The 20778-nt window shown below is 47.6% G+C and overlaps 1 protein-coding gene across 3 annotated transcripts in view; it reads left to right on the top strand.

Moving 5' to 3' along the window:
• SYT11 (synaptotagmin 11) overlaps nt 1-11765 on the top strand; it is a 33013-nt gene extending 21248 nt beyond the window's left edge. For 2 of the 3 annotated variants that reach the window (XM_075608157.1, XM_075608159.1), the window contains exons 3-4: nt 6380-6503; nt 7618-11765. In XM_075608157.1, the coding sequence (XP_075464272.1) occupies nt 6380-6503; nt 7618-7928 (435 nt within the window). In that variant the 3' untranslated portion in view covers nt 7929-11765. The remainder of the gene's footprint in view (nt 1-6379; nt 6504-7617) is intronic. The other variant, XM_075608158.1, reaches the window with a different exon arrangement.
• The last annotated feature ends 9013 nt before the right edge of the window (nt 11766-20778 follow it).

Consider the following 20778-nt stretch of genomic DNA (forward strand, 5'->3'; position numbering starts at 1 on the left):
GTGGCCGCGTCCCTCTGGGTGCTTGTAGGGTGGTCGTGTCCCTCTGGGTGCTTGTAGGATGGCCGCGTCCCTCTGGGTGCTTGTAGGGTGGCCGTGTCCCACTGGGTGCTTGCAGGGTGGCCGCGTCCCTCTGGGTGCTTGTAGGATGGCCGCGTCCCTCTGGGTGCTTGTAGGGTGGCGGTGTCCCACTGGGTGCTTGCAGTGTGGCCGTGTCCCTCTGGGTGCTTGCAGGGTGGTCGTGTCCCTCTGGGTGCTTGCAGGGTGGTCGTGTTCTCTGGGTGCTTGTAGGGTGGCCGTATCCCTCTGTGTGCTTGCAGTGTGGCCGCGTCCCTCTGGGTGCTTGCAGTGTGGCCGTGTCCCTCTGGGTGCTTGTAGGGTGGCCGTGTCCCACTGGGTGCTTGCAGTGTGGCCGTGTCCCATTGGGTGCTTGCAGTGTGGCCGTGTCCCTCTGGGTGCTTGCAGTGTGGCTGCGTCCCTCTGGGTGCTTGCAGGGTGGTCGTGTCCCACTGGGTGCTTGCAGTGTGGCCGTGTCCCTCTGGGTGCTTGCAGTGTGGCCGTGTCCTACTGGGTGCTTGCAGTGTGGCCGTGTCCCTCTGGGTGCTTGCAGGGTGGTCGTGTCCTTCTGGGTGCTTGCAGGGTGGCCGTGTCCCTCTGGGTGCTTGCAGTGTGGCCGTGTCCCTCTGGGTGCTTGTAGGGTGGCGCGTCCCTCTGGGTGCTTGCAGTGTGGCCGTGTCCCTCTGGGTGCTTGCAGTGTGGCCGCGTCCCTCTGGGTGCTTGTAGGGTGGCCGCGTCCCTCTGGGTGATTTTAGGGTGGCCGCGTCCCTCTGGGTGCTTGTAGGGTGGCCGCGTCCCTCTGGGTGCTTGCAGTGTGGCCGCGTCCCTCTGGGTGCTTGTAGGGTGGCCGTGTCCCTCTGGGTGCTTGTAGGGTGGCCGTGTCTCTCTGGATCAGTGTCAGTATCTCATGGGTCATTTCCTTTCTGCCAGCGAGGGTTGTTCTGTGTTGTATTTGCTGCTCTCAGAACCATGCAGGAGACACACACAGGTATTATTCTGCTGGAGGATGTTTGGACTGGGGCGCTCCCTAGATTGTGTGGCTAACAAAAGTTACAACGCCTTAACTCTATTAAAAATAAAAATATGAATATGAAGTTGTGTTTGTGATGTAAAAAAGTATATAGAAATATATACTGGCCCTTTTTTTTGATGATTTTGTGGTTGCTGCTTTACCTTGAAGAAGGTAACCCCGTGTCCTTCTTAGCGTGGCAGTGGTGGTGTAAAGATGGTCAGCGCAAACCTCATGGACCTCACGATATTGATGGAACCGGATGGAGTTAAATAGAATAAAAAACTAATAAAAAAGGGGAATAAAACACAATATTAGTGCATCATATCCACATGTGTGGGGGATGGGTGGGGGGGTGGGGGAGGGATAGGTGTGGAAGGAGGATACGCTGGAAGGGTTGATGGTGTTTTTCCACTATCTAATCAAAGAATACATAAATATATGGATTCAGTGACTCACACGGGCTTGTGTGGTGATTCTCCCTCAACGCAGACTGAAGTGGGTTAATGCAGACTCATATAATGGAGTCTCAATATACATAAAACTCACACGGCCTAATGTGAGTTCTTGCCCTCAGAGGGTAGTGTCCTGTATGGATGGTGTCTGGTCGTCTCAGCAAAATATCCCCCGATAGGTGTGGTGTGTCCCTCTGGGTGCTTGCAGTGTGGCCGTGTCCCTCTGGGTGCTTGCAGTGTGGCCGTGTCCCTCTGGGTGCTTGTAGGGTGGCCGCGTCCCTCTGGGTGCTTGTAGGGTGGCCGCGTCCCTCTGGGTGCTTGTAGGGTGGCCGCGTCCCTCTGGGTGCTTGTAGGGTGGCCGCGTCCCTCTGGGTGCTTGCAGTGTGGCCGTGTCCCTCTGGGTGCTTGCAGTGTGGCCGCGTCCCTCTGGGTGCTTGTAGGGTGGCCGCGTCCCTCTGGGTGCTTTTAGGGTGGCCGTGCCCCTCTGGGTGCTTGTAGAGTGGCCGTGTCTCTCTGGGTGCTTGCAGGGTGGCCGCGTCCCTCTTGGTGCTTGCAGGGTGGTAGTGTCCCTCTGGGTGCTTTTAGGGTGGCCGTGTCCCTCTGGGTGCTTGCAGTGTGGCCGTGTCCCTCTGGGTGCTTTTAGGGTAGCCGTGCCCCTCTGGGTGCTTGTAGAGTGGCCGTGTCTCTCTGGATCAGTGTCAGTATCTCATGGGTCATTTCCTTTCTGCCAGCGAGGGTTGTTCTGTGTTGTATTTGCTGCTCTCAGAACCATGCAGGAGACACACACAGGTATTATTCTGCTGGACCCAACTCCATAGAGGTGCAGCAGTATCTATCTGAGGATAAATGGCTGGGCTTAATGAGTAAAGCATAACACTGAATACAAGAAATCATAGGTTCAAATCCATCCAGAGCCACCAGCATTCAGCAAATGTTATTTATTTTATGTATAAAATGTGTTACCAGGGAGTAATACAGTGAGAGTTACCTCTCGTTTTCAAGTATGTCCTGGGCACAGAGTTATGATAACAAATATAGGGTTTAAAATACATAGTTACATTAAATGAACAGGTTTATACACTATGTATAAAGACATTGCATGAACAGTTTAACATATTTTATCTTTTAGGCGTATGTAACAGTTACAGACCACATTACATTGTGAGACAGCTTTAGTTTTGAAAGAACTTAGACTGGAGATGACTTTGAAATGTGAGAGAATAAACAATAAGTGGGTAACAATGATATACAGAAACTCGTTTATTTCCTCTATTCCTCCATGATGAAAGGTAGTCAGATTGCTTGTATTTTTCAGAATCTAACACTCTGATTCAGATATCTCATGGGGACACTGTTATACACTCACCCAGTATAAATTCACACAAGACCTGGGAGGTTTGGAAATCTCTGTACATGCTTTTTCATCAATGAAGATGATCCATTGAAAGGTATCAGCCTGGGATGGAGCCGCTATACAAAGCATCCAAATCTATTGTTTCTGACCAGTTACAGATATGGCTTGTCTCTGCAGCGCACCCTCACCACCCAGTGTGCCACCCTCTGCTGCCTCCCCTCCACATTACACTTAATGACTCAGAACTACTAAAAACTGGCATGGGGAATACTGTCCCTGGTCCATCATACAGTGGGGCTCAACTCTGTAAACTTTCACCTCCATCTAAGAAGCCTCCGCTCTATATATATATCTATGTAACTCCTCCTTTATTTCCCTAGATGTATCAATATGTATATACTTGGGAAGGGGCCTGAGTACACCTCCACCATACCTGTAAGAGGATATTCAGCCGGTGAAGAGCTGGGCTGCGATCAGAGAACGCAGCGAGACACGTAACTTATAAATAACAGTACTTTATAAGTAGAGAACACAGAAATCACATACAGTGGCCCTCAGAATCGGAGGACCATCAACAATGCTTATGGCAAAACTACAGAAATAATATCAATGCTCCCTGCTGCGCAATTGTTTCACAGTGTCTCTTACTCCGCCCATGTCCTAACTAATGGGCCACTGTTGGTGCCGACACAGTGTTGGAGCTCATGTAGAGGTGTAAGTGTGTTAATAGTTGCAGGCCTAGTACTTTGCAAAGAATGGCAGTAGCCGTGTATGTTGAAAGTGGCACTGACGTGTTGTAGAGGCGTTTCTAATTGGTTTACTCGCCGCTACAAAACCCCAGCTTTCACGTGTTCCCATTCATCTGGAGATGTACCCTCCTGGATTGTATATATTATCCCAGGTACATGCTGTTCTGCCAGACTAGCCAGGCTCTGCCTCCGTGCTGAATCACTCACCTGGCTCCTCAGAACAGGGCCGCTTTCTCTCTTCCTCACGTACTCTTCTCTATTTCCACATAATGTGTCATTGGTACACCACGAGGTACCACACTTGCAGGGATCACATGGATCACGCACCATAGGTTCCCTCGTTTTGGTACACTACTTCCCGGGACTGCTCAGTTCTGGCAGTAGACGGGGGGGTCCTGTGGTAATGTGCACTGTATTTGAGGGGGGGCCTTCTGGAGACTCAGTCACCGGAGTCCATAATGTTAGATAAGTGGCCTAACAGTCTCTCACTTCCATACTCCTCTTCAGCCTCCTTCACCACCTTCCTCATCTGCAATGGCAACAGGTGGATTACAGGGCTGACCCTGACTTCTGTTTAGCCTGTTTCTTCGCCTAGGTGTCTCTAATGAGTAGGGGACAAAATGTCTAAGTGGCAGCAGATGCTTCCGATGGAGCATTTTAAAGGACCCATGTCACTTTTCAGGCTTTACTTTATTCACGGGTAGTTCACACAGCTTTTCAGTTATAACATAGGGTTCTGGTTTTCATAAATTAGCAATTTTGTGCTTGCAGGATATTCCTAAATTCTGTATGAGGACCCTGTCTCGCACATGTATTTCTTGGCCCTACACTCGTTTATCATAGCGGCCTTTGTTCCCTGTTGGCAGAGTGAGACGCTTCAGTAGCGAGTCTATAGGCTTTGCGTAGCTGCTCCTTGAGCCTCTGTACATACTGCATATATGTCATGGACGATGTCCCATTAGGAGACACATTGAAGAACAGATCCACAGGCAACCAAGTTTCACGTCCGAACATAAGGTAGTATGGGGAGTACCCTGTGGTTTCATTATAGGTACAGTTGTAGTCATGTACATGTTGACTTACTTTTCCCCTTTCTCTGGTATATAGGGTCCCCATCATATTCAGTAATGTTCGGTTGAATCTCTCAGGTTGAAGGTCTCCTTAGGGGTGGTCGGGTGTCGTCCTAGTCCCTAGTGCCCCCCCAGGATAAACATGATGGGACACTGTCTAATCTGTCTCTGTCAACCTGCACTGGGGAGGTTCAATGGGTGATGATTTATTTTCTGTGCCTTGGTTAACATGTCACCCTGTGGTGTTAGGGATTTTCTGCTTCTCTTACCCCCAGACTCTACAGGCCTTTCCCCTTCACTCTCTAAGTTACTTTGTTATTGTCTTATGATATGTCCCTGATAATCAGGACTAGCTTTGGCCAAGAAAACACAATGTCTGCATGGGCCGATGACTTTCTTCTTGCTTGGCAGGTATTTGATCTCTTTCCACCAAATTAATTTCCTTCACATGAAGCCTGTCCTTTCAGTCAGCCCAGAGCCATCTGGCAGTGCCAAGAATCAGCTAATTAGAGAATCACAGAATAACGAGCTCCCGGCATGGAGCGCGGGAACAAAACAAGAACAATAGGGAGCTTTATGGCAACCCTCGGTCCTGTGTTATGTGCCATGCTCTCTATTCATGGCAATGTGCACCATAGTATAGTATATAATATGGATGTATATACTGTATGTTGGGCATATATGCTTTTGGTTAACTAGTCATGCTTTATAATGCGTTGTTTGGCCCTCAGGCAATAAAGGGATTTGTCCCCAAGCAAGAGTATATATCAACAGTCTACAACTATTAATGGCTCTGTAACAGGGACTTATCTCTGTTAAAGCAACTTGCCTCTAATCCAGCAGTGTGCTGGTTAATTTCTGGTGTGCAACCAACCAGCTCCAGCTGCCTAATCACAGCTCTCTGAGAAATAGTCTGTTCTGAGACAGGAAGGGAGGATTCCTTAGTCTCACAATTGGGGGCTGAACCAAGAAAGAACAGACAGATTTCCTTAGCTCACATTTGGTGAGCTGACCCAGGAAAGCAGAGAAGCCTGCACAGACACTGTCTTGAGCACAAAGGGGTGCTGAGATAAAGACACCCAGAGACCTATATTCCTGGACACAGGGGACCCAGGAACCTACTAGAGACTGTCATGAAGGGCCACCTGCTTTAAGGTATCTCTTGAGACTTTGGGGAATATGGTGGTAATGGGATTATCCCTCCAGCCCTGCAGACAGGGACTGGGGAAGTAAGTTAGCCCTTACACAGGGATAGGTGTTTGTTGTTTTTGTTGTTTTCATATGTTTGCTGTGCTACTTAAGGGAAACAGGCAATAAAGCCTTATTTTAATTTCACCTTAAACCAGTCTCCATTGCGTACCTCTGAACACATCTCTTACAGGCTCCTTATCCCCTTCAGTTGTAGAGCGGCCTGGAAGATATCACAGATGTGTTTCTATAATGCACCAAGCAATGTCTCTCATGCATCTTCACCAATGAAGGGAATAAAATACTATGTGGAATCCCAGCATTGAATGTAATGAACACAAAACATACTGTAATATTAATGACAATCCCCTGTGCATTGGGTCCCCTCGCACTACAAGGTCTTTAGTTGTGGTTTAATGTGTACATGCCTGGGACTAGCCCACACAGCCACGAGACTCTTCTGCACGGGATACAACTCCTAATGCTCTCCCCTTCCACAGAAATGCATCAGCCGCGGGGAGCTGCAGGTATCGCTCTCGTATCAACCAGTGGCACAGAGGATGACCGTGGTAGTGCTGAAAGCCAAACACCTGCCGAGGATGGATATCACTGACTTCTCAGGTAGCAGCTATTTCCCCAGCCTCCTAACCTGCATACTTGAGAGGGGTTACCTCCGGCATACAGCATAATACATAATAAAAGCACAGCAGGCACTGCTGCTATAGGCATTACATGTATTTAATACAGTATAAAGCATACCAGAAATGCAATATTTTCATATTTCTTATACTTCAATTAATCAATTAGTTTGATTGTAACGATCACTGAACAATCTATTCTGGAGCACTCTGGGTGTGACCTGTAGTCATCGTGGTGTGTTCACTTATGTGTAATAGCCATTATCAAATATTAACGGCTTTACAAGTGAATTTCGTTTAAGAACTAAAGATACCCAACTTTAGTGAACTGTGCCAAAAGTAGAACCATCTCTGCAGCACCCTGTGTGACCACAGCTCAGCATCCAGGTACTGGGTAAAGAATTGGCTTATTACATATTACTACCCCAGACTATTAATATCCCACCGTCCCGACGGAAGCGAGATTTCAGCTGGGCCTCCCATCATTTCTGCTTTATAAAGCCATGTGTGAGTAGAATGGTTACACTAACAGGGTCACATACCAAGAAGTCCTGTAGTATGTATTTGCATCCGTCAAGATGTGTAATACATAAAAACCCTCAAATAACGAAGGTGTATAAAACAAAATATCAGTACAAAGAGTTGGAGCCTTTAGCAAGATACTTGGCGTATAGAAATGCACCCCAGCTCCCTGGGGAGGGGGGCTGGGCTTTGTGTGAAAAGAATAGGATGCCCTGGTGTTCTGTGATGGGTAGTGAATAATATGGAAATCAGACGTTTGAGCTGAGCATTAAAAACCCTGGTGCTGTGCTTGAATGCACAAGAACATCATTCTGAAAAACAATGGGACATTATAGACATTATTATTGGTGTCCTATCACATTCTACAAGTAGGGAACCCAAGGGGTCCCAAACAAGCTTTCCACATCCACCCTCTGACCCAAGGGTCAGATTTACTAAATGCAGCTGAACCTTATACTACACTAAGTGAATAGACCTTGAGATCAGCTATGATCTAACACTGTTTAGTATATCTAAGCCTAAATGTATTAAAGTTTCTTGGATTGATTTATTTGGGAGTTTCTGTTTTTCCCTGACAGACCCGTATGTCAAGGTGAATGTCTATCATGGCAGGAAGCGCATCGCCAAGAAGAAGACTCACGTCAAGAAGTGCACACTAAACCCCGTCTTCAATGAGTCCTTCATCTACGACATCCCCACGGACCTTCTGCCCGACATCAGCATCGAGTTTCTTGTTATCAACTTCGACCGCACCACCAAGAACCAGGTTGTGGGCCGGCTAATTTTAGGGGCGCATAGCATCACCGCCAATGGCATTGAACACTGGCGGGAGGTCTGCGAGAACCCTAGGAAGCTGATCGCCATGTGGCACAGCCTGAGTGAGTACTAGTTGTCACTTGTGGTGAAGGTCGAGGGAAGACTGGAGGGGTGGAAGGGATGAACACAGGTCAAGCTGGTGTTGACAGGACTGGAGCCAAAGGGGCAAGAAATGTCCTTTTTGTTTAACCTTGTATAACCTCTCCAGTGACGGAGGCGCCTTTAAACCACTGGATTAAAGGTCCGCCCGATACTGAAGGAGTTAACCTCGTTTTAGTGGTAGATCGAATCTTTCTTAGGCAGTCGATTCTTACGACATTTTGCAGGACACTATAATTCTAAACATTTACTAACTAAACCGTAAGATAACACAACTCTATTGATATGTATTCGTATACAGGAGTATAACCACGTTATTGCATGTTTAGGACAGACTGTTTTTTTTTTTTTTACGCAACCGAAGGTGTTTCTATTTTGAACCTATGGCCGGTCTCCGTGAAAGCCCTGTGCATGTCAGGTGCACATTACTGATCCCATTAACTCTTCGAGGCATTCTGCAAAGTACTGTGGGTGCCTAGAGAGACTACCAGGGCTGCTTTATTGCAGAAGAGGTTTTGAGTCTTTACTTTCACTGTTCCTTGTCTACAGTGAGTACAACAGCAAATTCTTAAGTGGACTCCTCTTGTTTTGCTCCTCACCTGTGGGTGCCCTAACCACTTTATGTAACATTTATATGCACTGTGTCTACAGCATGCCAACATGCCTAGATTACCCCAGAGCGAGCAGGTTAGTCTTCAGAATCAAGGGTGTTATTTAATGACGGCGGCTAGTACAAAACTGGGTCAAACATCATTTGTTGCTCTTTTGCAGTTGAGAACTTTACAGCTTAGCAGTCTTTAAATGACTCCTAGCATTCTCCGCCTTCCCCCAGTGGTGGCGCCCAAGCTTGGTGACGTTGCTCTAGCTGACGTCTCTTGGAGAGACCTCTGAAAGTGCTTACAGGGTCGTGTTTTGATGCACTTTGGTGCTCGCTTGTCATTTCAAGACTTTATCAGTTGGTATGAGTTTTGATGCTTCATCTTAATGGTGTTTTCCCAATTTTATCTTCTCTTCCCTCCTGGGGTTTTATTTATTAGCATGTTTTCCTTCTGTATTTCATGTATCTGGGGGTCAGCCTTCTGCATTTTTACAAAGGATTACATGACTTCTTAGAAAAACCTATAGGCCTCCCTTTTAATATAAAAGATGGCTCAAGAGAGGTTTAAAATCTGCAGTTACAATGTGAAAACTTTAACAGGCGGGAACAAGTTGTACAATTGGAGCCAAGAAGCTGTACCAGCGCATCAGGCACGAAAGAATGACTTGTAGGAGACGTGCAATTATTTCCCAGGGGCGCATGGTTACCTGCATTTGAGACCCATCGGTTTAATAAATGTTTGTATTGAAAACAATATGCAGCGTTTTCCCACAAGAGTGACGCCTGTCTCTGAGACAGAACCCGGGGGTCTCCTGATCTTCTTGTGGAGTTCTTTCTTTTGGATGCTCTAAAGAATACATTTTCTTTTAATTTCTTCTCACTTGTTTGGGGTATTTTCTTTTCACTTTACAATCTTGATTTGATCAGTTCACTATTGTGAATGCCACTGGCTATGAAACGACTTTTCTGTCATGTATTCGTGTCTCTGAAATGTAACCGTTGCTTGGATTTCAACCTGTTTGGCTCTTGATGGTCCAGCAATGTGCTGCTTGTGTAGTAGCTGGTACAGTACATGTCACGGAGCTGTTCTAGCTGAATCTTTTGTCTCTTTACCAGGATCTTTACTGAATGCTGGAGCAATAGAAGGTGTAATCCTTCTTGCAGTGACATAGATAGGGATTCTTCTAGGAGGCGTATCAGTCCCTGGAGAGCGGACTGTGCCACTGAGTTACAGTACACCTTAACAATGATAGTGTCAGTGAGCAATATGTGATCAGTGTCACAGGATAGCGAGCACACTGCCAGGCCTTGCAATAATCACTACACATGAACACACCACAGCCCTAGTTATCTGTGACATGTACGAATGTGCACTATAACCCTAGTGATGAGTATCACAGAATAGTGCACATTAATCTCCTACTGTACTGTACACAGATTAGTGCAATTCTAGTAATGACACAGAGATCAGTCTCCAATAGATATGAGAGTTTGCATTGCTCAGTGACCCAATAGACATCCCATTCTCACTCACTCGGAAAGGCAGACTCACTCACACTCACTCACTTTGCTTTGTACCACTTTGTACCACTTTTCCCAGCAAAGATCATTCTATATAAACATGATCGGCCCTTACCCAATGAAACATGTGGTCACACATCACGTCTGAAACGTTACAGAAACTCAGAGCAGTTAAAGGTCTCTAACAATGATTACCCCTTGGACGGAAGCACACCTGGGGACCCCTCACCTTTGGATCACATGGACTGTGCAGCACTCAGAGTGAGTCAATCGCTTGCTGTATGTTTTCCTGTTCAGGACTTTATTTAGACAATTGGTACGTTATAGGGTGTTATTATGCTCAATCTTCCTGGTGTTATTGTTAACAACAGCGTCACTTATTAGTGAGCTTACCATCCGGGACTGCTAACCAGTACCTGTCTTCTATCAAGTTTATGTTTAGGGGTCCCCCCTACAAGTATCTGGTCATTCATTCATTTATCCTACTGTTGGGGTCTTTAGCATTACGCAGTCACATGGTCTAACAATGATGGGACAGATTTTCAATAGCTGAATGCTACAGAATTTTGATGATGCCATTAAGGAGCTCCTTATCCCCCCTAACACTCCCCCGCCCCCATAAACCACCAATCCTAACAACCCCCCCCCCATAAACCACCAATCCTAACACACACACACACACACCCATAAACTACCAATCCTAACACACACCCCAATAAACCACAAATCCTAACACACCCTCTGATTCCCCATTTCCCGCACAAAGCTTTGCTCTTTATGAGCACTTTCTAGAAGGTTCTGTACAGTTTATTCCAACATGCTGGGGGATTTCTTTGTTTCTGTTCTGTGAATGTGCCACATTCTCACTGGCCCCTTCTGCAGGAGGCCAAAAAAAAGCTTCCCAGTTGTTAAGGGAAAGGCTCCAGGGAGAAAGACCAAGCTTGGCTTATCGTGTTGACATGAATTTATTCCAGTCTGGAGAATACTCCTGAGGAATAATAAGGAAGAGAGAAGATTTGTGCTGATACACGAGTTCTTTAAAATGAGCAAATGCTGAATCTTTCTTAGTGTATTGCAGATAATCCTCTACTGAATCCCGTTAAAACGAGCAGTCCCTCCAAAATGTGCTAACTACTACGCAACACATTTAGAGTTCATCTTTATTTCCTCAGAAATAATATAAGCATGTAATCATCATTCAGTATCACCATTATCCCCCACAATAATAGCAAAATAAATACCAGCAGATCTCTCAGGAGGGCTGTAGCAGAAGTAAAAGTAAGAATCTTGGTATAAAGTGTGAAAAGTTTTGTAAAAGGTGACGCAAAAAAAAAAAATGAAAAAAAAAAACACTTCAAGATCTAATTGCAGATAGAATCCCCTCCCTGCTTGTGAGGTCTGCTACACAATGCTACACAATGCCACACAACGCAGTGCCTTGCTGGTCTGTTCACAGTGGAAGGGGCCATCCATGGTTTCTCCTATAGTTACATAACCTCGACAGTTCTGTTTTTTTTTTTGTGTGTCAAATACAGAAAAAAAGATACAAAAATAAATAAAAAGCCTTTCAGTTTATACTGTGTGACATTGCATAGTGCTGTATGCTAACTTATACTCTGTAACGCCTTCTTGTATGTTGAATTTGTTAACACACATTGAACGTGCAAATAAAGATTAATTCACTTGAAGTAACTGCTTTGCCCCAAGACACTTTATGTACAGATACAGAGCTGAAGCCATCAGCCTGGACAAAAGGGATCTTAATGGGGGTGATGTCATGAATGCCAAAAAAGGGATCTTAATGGGGGTGATGTCATGAATGCCACAAAATGGATCTTAATGGGGGTGATGTCATGAATGCCACAAAAGGGATCTTAATGGGGTGATGTCATGAATGCCGGGTAACTGGAAGATGTGCCGCTCCGAGACTTTCTGCTGCTTAATTAACTACTGCAGTGCTGAACAACCTGCTACCCTGTGCTTTTAATTAACCCTTTCGAAGGTAAGTTCAAGTTAAGGGAGTAATATGAAGGGTACAGGTCATTTGTAAATGATTGCGCGGATACATTCCCCACGGGAAAACAAACAAACACATGACCAATTCCCTTTACACTTTATTTACAGCAATGTCTCATGCTTTTTTACTTTGATCTACGGTGTTTGCTTTACCATTTACATTTGCTGGTCAGAGCTGGTACTGTCCCATCTAATAATGTGTATTTGGGTTTTACTTTGAATGTATCTGACACACCCGCTAGGTGCTTGCCAAGTTTACTTCTTGTAATCTTTATCATCACGTCCCCGCTTACATGGCGCGCGGGCACGTACGGTCTCCAAAGCTTGGTGCTTGGGGAGACAGTTACATTTGACTTTCAAGCGCAGAGCAGGGTCACATGACCCTCCTCTGACCAATGGGGAGAGAGAGGCAGTATAGGCTGAGCGAGATAGTTGGAAAGGAGGGAGAGAGTGAGGTGAAAGGGGGGGGGGAGAGTGAGGTGAAAGGGGGGGGGAGAGTGAGGTGAAAGGGGGGGGGAGAGTGAGGTGAAAGGGGGGGGAGAGAGTGAGGTGAAAGGGGGGGGGAGAGAGTGAGGTGAAAGGGGGGGGAGAGAGTGAGGTGAAAGGGGGGGGGGAGAGAGTGAGGTGAAAGGGGGGGAGAGAGAGTGAGGTGAAAGGGGGGGGGAGAGAGAGTGAGGTGAAAGGGGGGTGAGAGAGAGTGAGGTGAAAGGGGGGGGAGAGAGTGAGGTGAAAGAGGGGGGAGAGAGAGTGAGGTGAAAGGGGGGGGAGAGAGAGTGAGGTGAAAGGGGGGGAGAGAGAGAGTGAGGTGAAAGGGGGGGGAGAGGTGGAAGGGGGGGGAGAGGTGGAAGGGGGGTGGAGAGGTGAAAGGGGGGGAGAGAGAGAGTGAGGTGAAAGGGGGGGGAGAGGTGGAAGGGGGGGGAGAGGTGGAAGGGGGGTGGAGAGGTGGAAGGGGGGGAGGGAGAGTGAGGTGGAAGAGGGGGGGAATGAGAGGTGGAAGTGTGGGGGGGGAATGAGAGGTGGAAGTGTGGGGGGGGAATGAGAGGTGGAAGTGTGGGGGGGAATGAGAGGTGGAAGTGGGGGGGGGGGGAATGAGAGGTGGAAGTGTGTGGGGAATGAGAGGTGGAAGAGGGGGGGAATGAGAGGTGGAAGAGGGGGGGAATGAGAGGTGGAAGAGGGGGGGAATGAGAGGTGGAAGTGTGGGGGGGGGGAATCAGAGGTGGAAGTGGGGGGGGGGAATGAGAGGTGGAAGTGTGTGGGGAATGAGGTGGAAGAGGGGGGGACTGAGAGGTGGAAGTGTGGGGGGGGGGGGAATCAGAGGTGGAAGTGTGTGGGGAATGAGGTGGAAGAGGGGGGGGAATGAGAGTTGGAAGTGGGGGGGGGGATGAGAGGTGGAAGTGTGTGGGGAATGAGATGGAAGAGGGGGGGGGGGAATGAGAGGTGGAAGTGTGGGGGGGAATGAGAGGTGGAAGTGTGTGGGGAATGAGGTGGAAGAGGGGGGGATGAGAGGTGGAAGTGGGGTGGAATGAGAGGTGGAAGTGTGGGGAGTGGGGAATGAGAGGTGGAAGTGTGTGGGAAATGGGGTGGAAGAGGGGGGGAATGAGGTGGAAGTGTGGGGGGGGAATGAGGTGGAAGTGTGTGGGGAATGAGGTGGAAGAGGGGGGGAATGAGAGGTGGAAGTGTGTGGGGAATGAGGTGGAAGAGGGGGGGGGGATGAGAGGTGGAAGTGGGGGGGGGGAGATGAGAGGTGGAAGTGTGTGGGGAATGAGGTGGAGGAGGGGGGGATTGAGAGGTGGAAGTGTGTGGGGAATGAGGTGGAAGAGGGGGGGGGAATGAGAGGTGGAAGTGTGGGGGGGGGAATGAGAGGTGGAAGTGTGTGGGGAATGAGGTGGAAGAGGGGGGGGAATGAGAGGTGGAAGTGTGGGGGGGGGAATGAGAGGTGGAAGTGTGTGGGGAATGAGGTGGAAGAGGAGGGGGAATGAGAGGTGGAAGTGTGTGTGTGGGGGGGGGGGGGGGAATGAGAGGTGGAAAAGGATTATAATGAGAAACTCTTTAACAATTCAATGGAGAAGACTAAAAACCTTGAGAGAAAAAAATCTCTTACAATCAAGGGAGGAAAGGGCCCCAGAAAGAGAATTAAAGAAAGTTTTCAGTGTCTCATTCCTTACAGATTATAATAGAGAAGCAAATAAAATAAAGAAAATTATCCAAAAACATTGGCATTTATTGCTTAATGATCCTATATTAAGGGAAGAGATTCCGGATAGACCCAACGTCATTTAAAAAAAAGCTTGCAAGATAAAGAATAAAATAGCACATATTGCTTTAAGAAAGATCAAACAAGAACTAGGTTGGTTAAAAAGAACAAAGGGATTTCATGGAGGCACATCCTGCACAGCTTGTAAATATAAATCAATGGAAAAGAATTTCTTTAAATCCAATGTGAAAAAAGATACGTATAAAATGGAGACATTTATAAATTGTAGGTCGGGCTATGTTATCTACCCACTAGAATGCCCATGTGGGCTGCATACATGGGAAAAACTATAAGACCATTAAGGACGCACATCCTTGAACATTTGAGTAATATTCAGAGGGGCGTAGTCACACGTAATGTGTCTAAACACTTTGCACTGCCCCACAATTCTGACCCATTGGGATTAAAATACAAGGGAATAGAACAGATCCCCCAACATTGGAAGGGCAGGGACAGGAGTTTGGATCTCAGTAAAAGAGAGATGTTTTGGATCCACAAACTGAAAAAAATTACACCATATGGATTAAATGTGAATTTTTAATTGATACCTTTTTTTTAAATAATTTAAAAATATTTATATAATTTTTTTACTGTATACATATTGAAGTAACAAATTAGATACTGGAATTTTACATTTTAAAAATTTCCAGAACTTAAAAGGATTAATACCACAGAAATATAGCTGAATTATATACTCCCATGTACTTTTGATCTTTGTTGAGGTAAAATGGTGTAATATACAGAGTCAGTGTGAAATATTAATTTCTCTTATCTGTTACATGCATTGATACCTAAATATTGTATTGTACTAACTGATATGTTGTCTCTCTGTTTCTTTTCTCCTGCGTAGTTGGGGGTTTACTGTGTACTTCTACATTGAGTATAATGTGTCTCATAAGTCAGTGATGTGTAAGCTAGAGCTGATACAAACCTCTGCATCTCTATATGAATAGTCATGAAAATTGGATATATCTATTATATCTTGTCTAGTGATTATCCATTTATGTTAGTATTTTGATATTGTGTTTTATTCATTTTATATACAATATTGTGTATTAAAGTATATGTTCAATTGTTTATAGTATGTAGAACAAGCACTTTCAAATATGCACTTTATTGTTGATTGCTGGTAGCAAATGTGGAATTAATTAACCATTAGGGCTATATAAAGGTAGAAAGACTGGGAAAGGTACATTCTCCTGAGGAAGCAGCGCTAAGCTGTGAAACGCGTTGAGAATGACTGATAGAGGACAGAGGACGGATCGCTGTTGGCTTGCAAGTGCTCCATAGCGAAAACCAGAAGTGACGCCAGTAAGCATCACCGGAAATGACGCAGGTCCAACCAGAGGTGACGTCAGACACCGGAGAAGCCCACAAGGGAATCCTCCAAAGGGATACCAGCGGGGCAAACACGCAACAAGCACGAATCCAAGGGGGCAGCTGGATAATCAAAACTTTGACCAGGGACACCATTCTGAGTTCCTCATGTATCACTTATTATATAGGCAGTGTCCCTTATTATATAGTCAGGGCCACTTATTATATAGGCAGTCTCACTTATTATATAGGCAGTGTCCATTCTTATTGTAACGCTCGCGCTACCCACAAACAATGCAAGACCCCGGTACTGAGGTGGGAAGGTACAAAGCCACGCACCCACAGCAGCGGAAGCGTGCCTGGAAGGCGGATTGTCTAGCGTTGCCGGGTCTGGGTTGGAGAGAGGGTTAATCTGTATACTTGCATGTCCTGGGATTGGAGAGAGTAGAATCGTAGAAGTCCGTTAGCCGTGGTCTGGGATTATAGATGGTAGGATAGTCCAAGTCCGTTTAGTCATGATCAGTGGTTGGAGAAGTCGCCGTAGTCGAGGGTAAGCCGTGGTCAATATCCAGAGGGGTTCACTTACAAGCCAGGTCGGTACACAAGAGGTTAATCTGAAGACTGGAACAAGGCAAGGCACAACTGTAGGAAGCAGAGAGGCTACACCGAATTATGCTGAGCACTGACTGAGAGCAGGAACAGGGTATATATAGGCAGATAGACAGGGGATGGAGCGGAGGCGCGGCCCCAGCGGAAGCTGGGATAGGCTGCAGGAGACAAGAGGCACAAATGATGCTTGACACGCAGCTGGGGATCGTTGCACGTTGTCACATACGCGCGCCGCACGCGAGAGCAGCGCTGTGCGTCCGGGGGGCGGAGCCAAGCTCTGTGGCAGGGGCTAAAGAGCTGTGGGTGCGCGCGCGCTCTATAATTAGAGCGGGGTTGCGCGCATGAGTGGTGAGTGGAGCAGAGGCAGCAGCACTAGGTAAGGAGGGAACACGTCGCAAAGGACGTGTTCCCAGATTCCTTACACTTATATAGGCAGTCACTTATTATATAGGCAGTGCCCCTTATTATATAGGCAGTGTCCTTTATTATATATGTACAACAGAAGACAGGGGTGCCCAATGCTACATCAAACTGACAAAACATATATGGTAATGAGTATAAAGTTTAAATACTTGAATAATAATAGTAATTACTTGGTTTTTTAGTTAAACCCTTTGGCCAAAGCGTCGTAAGCCTGCATACCAACGTCAAGGTAAACCAAAAATGCAGGTCCTAACACTAAAACTGTGAACCCTTCCAGTTACCTCTGTATGAGGGGAAGGAACTGCAGTGAGTCCTGTCCATTCAGCAAGTTCCCAGAACCTCCCAAGTTAAAAAGGTGGGGAGGGGCGAGCTCTGGGGGGAGGTGCCACCTAACCTCCATAGACTGTTACCAGTCAGAAATTGATTAACACACATTCCCAGATAGCTGAAACTCCTACATCCACCACATCCTGAATATATATTTATGCCAAAATGAGTGCTACTGAGCGTGGCAAATGTATACGTACAACAGAAGACAGGGGTGCCCAATGCTACATCAAATTGACAAAACATATATGGTAATGAGTATAAAGTTTAGATACTTGAATAATAATAATAATTACTTGGTTTTTTATTACAGGAAGGGTTCACAGTTTTAGTGTTAGGACCTGCATTTTTAGTTTACCTTGACGTTGGTATGCAGGCTTACGACGCTTTGGCCAAAGGGTTTAACTAAAAAAACAAGTGTAACGGTTATTCCCCCCCCAATCGCAGATCTGATGTGGGTGCAAGGAACATACGGTGTTACCATAGGTGTGTGTGGTGCGTTACCTGTTGGCTCACAGGAGGGCTGAGCTTCCGCCACGGGGAACCTGGGGCAATTACAATACTATGGACAACCACTTACAATAGGTGCAGCGCCTCCACCTGCGATGGCTCCCACCAGAGGGGGAGTGGTTCCTCGCAGGACAATCAATTACCACATACAACGGAATTGATAATGACTAATACCTTTACTAACATGCATAGAAGACATATAACATCAACACATAACAACAGGTGTCCCTCGCTAAGGGCAACCTGACTACGGCGTCTCGCTGGACGCTAACCTATGCGTCACGGCGGACGCTAACCTTATGCGTCACGGCGGACGCTAACCTTATGCGTCACGGCGGACGCTAACCTTATGCGTCACGGCGGACGCTAACCTTCCAAAGAGTGATCCCACCCAGTGTCCAGTAACCCCAACCCAATGTCTCGCACTCCCAAGTCATATACCAATGTGTGTGTGTGACTGCGCAGCCACTATGGTGATAGGCCTTGTTGGTGCACGTGAGTTTGTGGGTTACCTGCCCGGGCTCCAGCCACGGGCGCTGCTATACCACTGGGGTTGAGTCGCCGGGATATCCTCCTACGCGTGGGGTGAATTCCGGCGTGGATAATATCACCGCAGCTCTGCACCGTCTATACCTTGGCTAGGGTCTGTCTGCTACCAGCAGGCCACAGTCACTGCTAGCTTGGTCTCCGTGGAGATAGTCCAGCTCCCTTTTGGCAACGATCAATATGCTTTACTCACTAACTAATAAATGGATAATGGGGCAGAGTCCCTACCCTAGGGCCTGTCCCTACAATACTCAGCTAGGATGACTCAGGGCTATCTGGGGCCTAGGGGATTGCTGGCCTAGTGCAGAGAGTCACTGACTCCTGCACCCTACCTCCTTCCCGTAGCTGCTCCAGTCACCAACTGCCAATGTGCTCTCTGCCCGCGAAATGTATCAATCTCCTCTCCAGGGAGATTCTTCAGCCCTATTGGCTCCCTGGCGTCACGTGGGGTGCTGCTGGGGCTCATGGGACTTGTAGTCCTCTTCAAGAGCATTCCCTGGTAGGCTAGTGCTTCGCGGGCTTTTGTTAGCTCCCTTCTGCGCAGGCGCGAGCTCCCTAGGGCTGCCTGACTGTTCCCTATCTGCTCCGGCACTCGCGCGACCCTCACTGCCTCCAGTGCCTTTCCTGCGCATGCGCGAGTGCTGTGGAATGGCGGCACCCTAATCACCAGCCGCGGGGACCCTAGCGACTTGACCGCGGCCTTAGCAACGGCCCGATCGCGTCCCCGGCAACTGGCCATAAGCAGGGGAAGACGCGCGGCTCCCTGCTCCGGCCCCCACCCTCGGAAGCAGCCGTCGCTATCTTCGGCGGTGCACGTGACCATGCTGCGCAACCAGGAGGGGGTCGCCAGGGTAAGAGGGGTGACCTGGCTACATCCTCCCCCTGGTAAAATCCTGAACGTCCTCGCTTGGGACACAACTCAATGTAACTATATACAGAAATTATATAATGAAAATGCATTTGAGAATATAACTTAGCACATGCATGACGCTACACGATATTGCACAATTCGGTGAGCATCACACTCACAGATTGGATCTTGCTCCGAGAGCACTGCTGAGCCTCATAATGGGGTGCCCCCATCTGATCATAGGTTACCCGAGTTGGAGGGTACCTGATTCTTTGGCTCCATCGGAGTTGTTCTTCTGCAACTCCCTCGGGGGAGTAATAAGCACAGTCCTGAGGCTCAGCCTCTTCCCTTGAGGGGAGAAATGTCTCTGCACAGTCTCTGTTAGGCACAAAGCTCGGGCTCTGTGGATCCAAAGGTTGGCCTGTTGGTGCCACCTTAGTAGGCGTTGGCCTACGGGGCCCTTTACCCGTAGCTCCTCCGGGAGATGCCCCTTCTGTGGAGCATTCCCTTTGAGAGGGTCCTTCCATAGGATCTTCAGGAGTTTCAGAGTGGGTCTCGTTATTGACAGTCTCTTGACCCAGCTCTGATAAGTCGGGCTCACCGTTGAGCGGTGTAGCCAGTATCTCTGTCTCTTCATCTTCCACTTTTGGAATGGGGAGAAGATGATTGCGGTGCCATACCTTTACCCGGCCGTCAGTGTCTTTGATGCGATAGACCGGGAGGCCAGACATCTGAGATTCTATTTCACACACTCCGTCTCTCCATCGATCGGCCAATTTGTGTTTGCCTGGTACGCCCAAGTTCCGAAGCAACACAGTATCTCCTGGCCGAAGTTCCCGATATCTGACCTTATGGTCGTATCGCCTCTTATTGTCAGCATTTAGCTTAGTGGTGGATTTCTCTGCCTGCTGGTACGCCTGCTGCAAGCTGTCTTTGAGTCGTTGCACATATTTGAAATGGGTAGCATTATGTATCCCATCCGTTGAGACTCTAAGACGCACATCCACTGGTAATCTCGCCTCTCGCCCAAACATGAGGAAGTATGGGGAGAATCCAGTTGACTCGTGTCTGGTGCAATTGTACGCATGCACCAAGGCCTCCACGTGTCGACTCCACTCCGATTTCTGAGCACTCTGTAGTGTTCCGAGCATATCTAGTAAGGTCCGATTAAAACGTTCGGGTAGTGCATCTCCTTCGGGGTGATAAGGGGTCGTTCGGGATTTGGCAATGTTCAGCATTTTGAGCAGTTCCCTGATCAATGTACTCTCGAAATCCCGTCCTTGGTCAGAGTGAAGGCGGTTGGGAAGGCCGTAATGTACAAAGTACTTTTCCCATAATATCTTCGCCACGGTGATAGCTTTCTGGTCTTTAGTAGGGAAGGCTTGAGCATACCGAGTGTAATGGTCTGTGATGACCAGCACGTTGCATATTCCTCGGCTATCAGGCTCAATACACAGAAAGTCCATACACACGAGGTCCATGGGACCAGAACTTTTTAGATGGCCCATGGGGGCGGCTCGGGTAGGCAGGGTCTTGCGCTGTATACACCTAGTACAGCGGCGACAGTGACGTTCAACGGCCTCTCGCATATTGGGCCAGAAAAAGCGATCTCTGACCAACCCAAAGGTCTTTTCTATCCCAAGATGTCCATGATCATCATGTAGGGACCTCAACACCAGGTATTGTAAGTTCTTAGGGAGAACTAGTTGTCGCCTATCCGGGTGGTTGTGGTATTGCACCACCCGATATAGTAAGCCATTGTCTATTTCGAATTTTTCCCATTCCCGCATGAGCACAGCCACTAAGTCATTTGGGGCACGCTTCAGAAGGGTTGGATTCCTCTGGGCAATGGC

Source organism: Ascaphus truei, chromosome 7 (genome assembly GCF_040206685.1).
Source record: "Ascaphus truei isolate aAscTru1 chromosome 7, aAscTru1.hap1, whole genome shotgun sequence".
NCBI lineage: Eukaryota > Metazoa > Chordata > Amphibia > Anura > Ascaphidae > Ascaphus > Ascaphus truei.